The 8,826-nt window shown below is 41.6% G+C and overlaps 1 protein-coding gene across 2 annotated transcripts; it reads right to left on the reverse strand.

The window, feature by feature from the left end:
- Nucleotides 1-902: 902 nt before the first annotated feature.
- Nucleotides 903-3,880, reverse strand: LOC115796428 (glutamate-rich protein 2-like). 2 transcript variants are annotated; one of them, XM_030752840.1, is made up of 6 exons: nt 3,757-3,880; nt 2,365-2,450; nt 2,154-2,284; nt 1,947-2,004; nt 1,780-1,851; nt 903-1,702 (listed from the first exon to the last, which is right to left on the reverse strand). In XM_030752840.1, the coding sequence occupies exons 1-6, from the start codon at nt 3,762-3,764 to the stop codon at nt 1,548-1,550; spliced, it is 510 nt and encodes a 169-aa protein (XP_030608700.1). In that variant the 5' UTR covers nt 3,765-3,880; the 3' UTR covers nt 903-1,547. The 2 variants fall into 2 exon arrangements, with proteins under 2 accessions (XP_030608700.1, XP_030608699.1); XM_030752839.1 differs by having other exon boundaries at nt 2,365-2,471; nt 3,757-3,869.
- Nucleotides 3,881-8,826: the final 4,946 nt, after the last annotated feature.

Consider the following 8,826-nt stretch of genomic DNA (forward strand, 5'->3'; position numbering starts at 1 on the left):
TGTTGTTGTGTGTGTGTGTGTGTGTGTGGTGTGATTGTGAAGTGTGAATGTCTGTGTCTCTGTTGTGAAACGTATTTAATAATGAGGCTGGAAAACCGCAGCAATGCCCCAAGAGAATGAAGACCCATGGCCGCATGCCCACCTCAGTAGAAGGGAGAGGGAGGCCCCAGACGGAGGTCCCCCAGCCGAGGGGGACGGGCCCCAAAGAACCAGAGGCAACGGGAAGCCCCAGAGGTGAAAAGTTATGTGGAACACATGATAGAAATAATGGATATTTTTTCTTGTTTCATACTCAAATTTGTTAAATTTACAGTCTCCTCATACAACTCGTGTCTCCTTGTTGTCCAGCATTACCGTTTATCTCCACAGGCTGTTAGAGCCATGAGAGAGAGAGCGAGAGAGAGAGAGAGAGAGAGAGAGAGAAACATGCAAACTTCCAGGGAAACAAATGTTTTAAAAGTTCTGCACAAAATCTTAAAACATTTTTCATTAAGTTTGACTGATGATCCTAAAAATGCATTTTTATGTGACAATTTCAATGAAAGTTAGTTTACATGTTTCAACATAAGTGCTTACATTAGAATCAGAGGTGTTACCAAGCTGGCTGCAGGGTAGCAAGACCTGCGTCTAGGAGACCGATAATTGGAGACCGCTGATGATTAAATGTAACAGCTTAGACGATTTTCAAATATATGTCAATAATGAAAAACATTATTTCTAAACAACTAATGGTCATTTAATTCAGTGGACACAAACTGTGAACACAGCATTTACATATGAACACCTCTTAGGCTGGAATGGGAAACTTGCTAGTAAACATAAAGCAACATTATCACTCATTTGGAGTCAATTCAATTCAATTCAGTTTTATTTATATAGCGCCAAATCACAACAAACAGTCGCCTCAAGGCGCTTTGTATTGCGGGTAAAGTTACCTCTCATGCTGCTGCTTTTGTCTCTACTGACTCTCCAGGAAATTTCCGACTCCCTGTGTTGAGCAGTTAGCTGCTAACTGTAGCCATCTGCCATGTGGTACCAGAGTTCAGTTAGTGTTTCAGGGGTTTTTTCTCCTAAAGCAGCTGAGAATGACACAAAACAGTAAATTTATATTTAAGATATTTAAACAACAAGCTGAGTAGAGCCGAGGATGGCTACAGATTAGGCTAAAAAAATATCAGTTTAAGTGGGTTAACCTGCTTTACATTTTATCAAAGGATTATTCTCAAGATGGATATGAGACTGATAGTGAACTCATTTACAATCTCTACTGCAGGTCAACATACGACAGGAGTTTCATCAGATTTATCAGGAGCTTTCATTTTCATGACCAGTTGATTAAGTTCATCAGTTTATGTTTTCAGGAAATGAGGGCATCTGCTCAGTCCACCAGGGCTATTTTAATTGCAGGTGAGAATATGAGAGAATATATAACTGTCACACTGTCTGCACTGAAAAGACTGCGACTATGGACAGCAGCAGTGTGGCTTAATAATAAATACAATATGCTATTGCTGTACCATAGGCCCTGCTGGACAGGTGCAATAGTTTTAAGGGGAAATGTGAGCAGGAGGGCACGGCTTGTGTCTGTTATCTTGATTTTCTTTTTCACCATCATCATCATCACTCCCAGAGTCGGTGTCATCATCATCATCATCACTTTCTTCTTCATCATCTTCCTCGGTGCTCGACTCTGTGTCTTGCTCTAATGGAAAATTGAACATGTTCGATGTTTAGTCTGCAACATGCAGCCTAAAGTGTTTGTGCAAATGCAACTGTCACCTTCCAGCAGCTTCTTCTGGATCAATGGGAGGAACTCTGAGGCCTCGGGATTGTCTGGTTCGTAGATGAGAACTGGAGCGAGGAGAGAAGATGCAGCATTGACTAACTCAACAGCTGACCGATTCATTGACTGACTGATGCACAGCAGACAGATGTGGGATACGTACTCATCTGACACAGCTTAACAGCCAGCTGGAGGTCTTTGTCCTTCAGAGCTCTGAGGAACTGAAAGCAAACATGTTCACTTGATTTCAAGTTTTTAAAGTTGATTAAAACTGAAGGAAAACATTTCATCATTTGAAAAGTGGAAAGAAAGAACAGTTTGTGTATAAAGCACAATGTGTGGATAAGTTGGATCAGTTGCACAACTGTACCTTGATTAAGAGCCCCACTGGAGCCTTAAGGTCTTCATTCTCGACATCCTCTTCATCTGTCTGGTCTTTGTCCTCTTTAGCTTTAGGCTTGAGGAGAGGTTCAGCTGGTGGATGAGCATGTGTTGGTCCTCCTGACAATCATAACCATCATCAGTTTTTGATTTTTTTTTTTCTTTTGCCTTGGTGGCTCTGCATTTTGTCCTTTACCCACCTGTTCCTGCTGAACCTGAGGGCTTTGACTTCTTCATGCCTTTCACTCTGAGCTGCTCCACAGGCGACTTTGCTTGTCTGTCAATCCTGAAGTTACAGGTTTCAGAACTGTATCAGGGGCATATTTCAATGGTCTGATCACTGACTGCAAGAATTTTGAGGACGGACCTTTGTGGTATTCTCTGATATTCTGCAGCAGTATCGTCAGGCCAAAACCACAAAGAACAACTTGAAATAATAAAACAATATGAATGCATGTCTAGGATAAGTTTTTGCTGCCAAGAATAAAAGGCAGAATTAACATATAGATGTTCATTTTCCAGGAGTCTGTGTTGGTATTCATTTGTGTACTGTAGGACAGCCGTCAAAAGCAGCCACATTAGAAAAATTCATTTCCCCGTCATCCTCATGTGGTGACGCAAGAGCTGCATCTTTCACCATGTCCCATATTTACGATGTAATAACATATTTTGTGTTTACGGGCTGAGGATCTGCAGTCCCTGTCTGCCCAGGAACAGACTTCTTTTCCTGTACAACTATACATACATTGATAATAATGAGATTTATATTTAAAGTATTTATTCCACATACAGTTCCAGTACTTTGTGTATTCATACTCTCCTGACACTTGTAACTGTCCTGTTAAGAAACCTTAAGAATGACAATAATCTTGAAGCAGTGGTGCACAACTACCGTTTATGTGATGTCTGCAACAAAATTAGAAAGTGAAATACTACTGACAAGCAAAAAAAACAAAAAAACAAAACAAAAAACCTTTCCTCTGCCTTACTTCTAACTTAGAAAAAAAAAAAGCCTTAAAAATGGTTTAGTACTTCACACCACCACAAGTAACATCCAGGTGGAGACATAATAATTAAAAAGAAACGAATTCAAGTGTTTATACACCTTTTTAATAAGATGGGTGGGGCAGCCAAGGGCAAATATGGGTAATGTGCGACCTGCTTAGAGGAACAAATATCCTGCACAATATCTACAAAGAGAAACACTGGGTGTGACGACCACGCCTATATTATTATATTATCATTCACAGAAACAGCAGCTGGCTGGCTGCAGCTGGTGGAACCGGTCTGTACAGACACTTAGATGTTATTATTTCCCCTCTTTATGGACTTTATTGTTGAAGAAGCTGCTTTTCACTTAAAGCTTGACCAGCTAACATTGGTGTTCCTGGAACAAACCGGGAAGCCTTTAAAGCCTGAACCATGAAATAACTGCCAGAAAAATCAAATTGTTTGAAAATGAAGTGTTTATTGCACCACACTGATAGTGTATAAGTGATACACTAGGCTTGCTGGGATTCATTAGCATTCAAAGACGACATTCACGACTGTCGTGAAACCGCGAATCTTAAGTTATTACATAAGTTGTTTACCTGCTCATTCAAAGCGCTTCAAGATTTTGGTCTTATGCTGTGAAAATCTGCCAGTTTCTCGCACTTGAAGTTAGAGTTTGACGGTTATAGCGTTTGTTTAGGCCCACAGCTGTGTAAGAGGGACGTAAACAGACGTTACTAAGCAACAGTAACGCACGGTCACCGAGGCCTTCAATGTTGCCGGAATTTTGGATGTTACATCAGAGACAGAGGCACGCAGCTGTCATAGGGCGAGAGGCCACCGCACCACCGTGCTGCCCATGAAATGAAAATATGGGCTCGTAAAACCAACACGTCTTTTCACGTTAACATACTTATCTCTACAACACACACACAGACAGACACACACTGTCAAACACAAAAGAGTAACTCAAAAGATGAGAATAACTGCTTCTAAGTAAGGCAGAAGTGTTGAATTGTTAACTGGTGCCTTCTCTGTTTTCTTTTACACTAATAAAAACATTTATGCAATAAATAAAGTACAAATTATAAGGTAAATAGGCGCATACAAATTCAACAGGATGAAAAAAAATGAAATATCTGATACTCTAAAGCACGAACCTCCGGCACCCACTGTGTCCACCCCAATATTCAAACACCTATGTCAGACAATCTGAAGTCTGTCCCATGACTTTCAGAGAGCCCAGAGTATGAAGACTGAGTCAGCTGATGAGTATTACAACAGTTGTTTGCAGTCTCAGCTAATTTGTTTAATTGTATTGGATGGATTAATTTGTTCAGTTTAAAGTGCCAGTTTTATACTGGTTTATCAAATGCTTGGATTTTCTATTCTTTGAAAGATATTCTGCTATTTTACCCTCAGCTTTCAATTTTATTTATATAGGGCAAATCACAACAAACTGTTGACTCAATGCGCTTTATACACAAATTACAGAGAAAACACAACAATCAAAACAACTCCCTATAAGCAAGCACGTGGTGACAGTGGGACAGAAAAACTCCCTTTTAACAGGAAGAAACCTCCAGCAGAACCAGGCTCAGGGAGGGGCAGACATCTGCCGTGACCGGTTGGGGCTGAGGGGAGAGAGACAGGCCAAAAGACACAGTATGGAAGAAAGCCAGAGATTAATAATGACTAAAGATTAAATGCAGAGTGGTGTATAAACAGAGTAAAAAAAGAGGTAAATGAAAAAGAAACACTCAGTGTTCGTGGGAACCCCCCAGCAGCCTAGGCCTATAGCAACATAATTAAGGGAAAAATAGAGAGGGTGCCTGTCTCCTGAATCCAAGCTGGGAGCTGGTTCCACAGAAGAGGGGCCTGAAAGCTGAAGGCTCTGCCTCCCATTCTACTCTTAATTAAGTATCCTAGGAACCACAAGTAAGCCAGCAGTCTGAGAGTAAAGTGCTCTATTTGGGGTGATATGGTACTTTGATATATGATGGGATCAGATTATTCAAGACCTTGTATGTGAGGAGAAGGATTTTAAATTCTATTCTAGATTTGACAGGGAGCCAATGAAGAGAAGCCAATATGGGAGAAGTATGCTCTCTCTTTCTAGTCCCTGTCAGGACTCTAGCTGCAGCATTTTGGATCAGCTGAAGGCTTTTCAGGGAGATTTTAAGACAGTCGGATAATAATGAATTGCAATAGTCAACAATGCAGCAAACTTGTAAAATAAAGCATAATTAAAGGTGCGTTTATATGTACAAAAAGCCATGTTTACAGTTTCTGAGCTCATACATGCAAGCGTTTGAAGGACTCTTCTCAGTCTTTCCAAGACTGCTTCTGTCCACCCTCCATGTCAGCCATATTTCATTCAATAAGTAGCTGTAAACGCCACATTAGCTGCGCATACATCGATAGAGCTGCCCTCTGTCATGAATGTGTGTGTTGATGAGTGTGTGAGAGAATGTGAGGGTGCAAAGAGGTGTGTGTGTGTGTGTGTGTGTGTGTGTGTGTGTGTGTGTGTGTGTGTGTGTGTGTGTGTGTGTGTGTGTGTGTGTGTGTGTGTGTGTGTGTGTGTGTGTGTGTGTTTAATAGGTTGAGGTCTCTTCAGCCCTTGGCTGCATTGTTTCACGGTTGTCTTAAAATCTCAGACAGATATAGACTGTCAGACTGACAGGCCACAGACTCAGACATCCCACAAAGCCTAAATTAGCACATGATTGGCAGGACTGTTCATTTTCTCCTCGAGTTTGAAGTGTTGTTTAGAGAAAGGTGAAGTTGGCTTGGACTATTAAAAGTGTGTGCCTGCTCTCCATCTCCTACACGCACTCACTCTGTCTCACACACACACGTATAAAAACACATATCAATTCGGCAGTGCTGTGAAGTTTCTCAGACTGAGCGCTCCCCTGAACCCGTCTCATGCACGCTGACATGCCACTGAAGCGTGTGTGTGTGTGTGTGTGTGTGTGTGTGTTTTTTATGGTAGACTGTGTGGGCTTTTATTGGAATAGCAGTGGAGAGCAGGAATCCAGTCTCAGCAGTGTCATTGCAGCAACAGAAGAACAACAGTAAAGAAATAAGAACAAGGACAGCGTTGTACACGTGACACAACTAAAAATGGTCAATAACCGTTTAGATTGCAAGAACAGCAGAAGAATAACAAGCAGATAAATGAGTGTTCGTATTAGAAGACTCGGCACTAAACTACAGTCTGTTTTGTTGTTTTACAGGGAATTTTTTTAAATAATCATCTATATTGAACAGGAGTCTGCTAGGCCTCATCCACTACTTTGACTTTCATTGAGCTGGACCTCTTCACTGTGGTTGTGCTGTTGCAGCATTTTTAAGCATCATCTGACCAATATTAAACCTTGCTGTGTGGTACAGACCATGTATGAGGCTCGTGCTTCAGTTTTAGAAATTCTGATGTTTTATGTGTCAGTTACTTAGGACTAATTACCTTAAACATGTGTCTGTGCATTGCACCCTTACAGTTAATGAGTAAAGCTTGCTAACTGAGCTTGCTGGCTGATAAATTAGCACTTTACCCTGACATCCATACAAGGAAAAGGATTGCTTATGGCTTTAAAGAAACAACATGGTGGCAACCAAGATGCTAATGTTGAGGTCATGGTGGTTACGTCCATGTTTTACACCGTCAAAAGTAAAAACAAAATCATTCATGGCCTCCATGCATCGTCATCCTGGAATAGCACAGAAGTACTTTACTGTAGCTCTCCACAAGGGTCAAAGGTTTGAGATTTTCCCGTTATTTGTCATTAGCAGATATAAGCACAAGGAACACCCCAGTTAAGCCTATTGAATGAAAATAGACAGGAAAAAAATGCACATATCCTTTATGGGAAATACCTAGGTTCAAAGTTTTTGGTTATTTTTGAGTTTCTTTATGTCAAATGGAAAAGGCTGAAACTGAGCTACTAGTGCTTGTTTGAATGTGCACCTCCTCAACTCCTCTTGGCCAATAACAGATGGAGACGGCAACTAAATGCACACCCCAAAACACACCAGCACCAGCAGCCCATCAGGCACACCTGCCACGCAAGCTTGATGGGAGAATATATTCCACACAGACGACATGATAAGAGAATCATTTCACGCTTCACTGATCCCCTGCACGCTCTCGCTGCGTGCATGTGCGTGCATGTGTGTTTGAAAGCGAGCGCAGGCACGCGCTTTCATCAGGGTGCGGGCTGGTTGTACGCGCCGCATGCGCATTGAGAGACTCTGCACCTCCCAAATTTCCATATGATGAGGCTGTCGTGACAGTGAAAGAGCACGCAGACTGAGAACACATCACATTCCTTCAGGATATCACAATATGTAATGTGGAGCATGTATTACTGTGATGGAACATACAGTGCCCGCTGTAGCTTTATTAACAGGGATTAACAGTAACAAAAAGCAGCAACACGCCGTCATAATCACTTTCTCTGTGGCGTGGGTTTGCGTGCATGTGCGACACACTCCGGCGCCTGTTACCGTGTCCTCGGGCACGCGTGTTTATGGAGCATCTGCGCAGGTCTGTCAGTGTGATGTGGTGTATGACGATCCACCCTCATGCCTCACGGCCTCGGGCAGGCTGAAGGCTAATAATAAATGCAAATTACAATCAGAGGAGCAGATCGGAGCCGGAGAGGATAATTGCTCCATTATGGCGCCGTGCATCTGAGGATGTGTGTATCTGTCGAAGGGGCAGAGAGGGAGCCACCAAATACCAGCTGTGACATCACAAGCAGACTACATAACAGGACAAGTGAGGTGATGCAAGTATTGATTTATTTGCTGGAAAAAAATAAATCCACTTTTCCAGTATGAGGGCCAAGTCGGGCTAATTAAAGTGTGATATAATCACAAATCAACATAAAGAAATAAGAATCTAGATCACACACAACCCCTGATTGCCACTGTGCTGGAAATATAAAGCTAAAAATAGTGTGTGACTGCATGTGCCTCTGTGACAATAGATTATTTGCCACGTCGTTTCATGTCGCTTTCTCCTTCTTTCTAGGGTCACCCATCCCAAAGATAGAGATGCCTTTAGGTGGAGACCAGCTAGCTGTTCATACCTGTTTTTAGCCTTGATGCTGAGCTGTGATAATTATCTCCATGCTAGGCTTTAAGTTTATTGTAAACACATAAGAGTGGTAACAACCTTCCATACATCCATTTTCTTCTGCTTATACAATTAACGGGATGCTGGAGCATATCCCAGCAATCAAAGGGCGAGAGGCAAACTCCAACTCTGGACTGCTCGCCAGTGTGTCGCAGGGCTAACACAGAGAGACAGACAACCACTCACATTCACACCTACAGCAAGATTAGAATCAACCTAAGATGCATGTTTGGACTGTGGGAGGAAGCCAGAGTGCCTGGAAAATAACACAGCAACAATCTTCTTATTAAAATTAAAGAAAGAAAGGGGAAAAAAAATGATAAACAAGAAAATGTGTTAGTCAGCACCTTACTGTGCTATACACGTGTTTCCCAGAATGTCAAACTATTTCTTTAAAAGGCAGAAAATAAGTAAAAACATAAAAGGTAAAAACTAAGCAACTGAAAACCATTGGATAACTAAAACTGCATAATTAGGAGCATAAGTACATTATCTAAGATTGAAAATCAATATTTGATTCAGGTTT

Source organism: Archocentrus centrarchus, chromosome 17 (genome assembly GCF_007364275.1).
Source record: "Archocentrus centrarchus isolate MPI-CPG fArcCen1 chromosome 17, fArcCen1, whole genome shotgun sequence".
Lineage (NCBI taxonomy): Eukaryota > Metazoa > Chordata > Actinopteri > Cichliformes > Cichlidae > Archocentrus > Archocentrus centrarchus.

Excerpts from the sequence above, each read along its gene's own strand:
- LOC115796428 (XM_030752839.1), bottom strand. Across the intron at positions 2,285-2,364 it reads CTCAGGTTCAGCAGGAACAG|GAGGACCAACACATGCTCAT; the intron begins GTGGGTAAAGGA and ends TATGATTGTCAG. Across the intron at positions 1,852-1,946 it reads TGTTAAGCTGTGTCAGATGA|TTCTCATCTACGAACCAGAC; the intron begins GTACGTATCCCA and ends TCCTCGCTCCAG.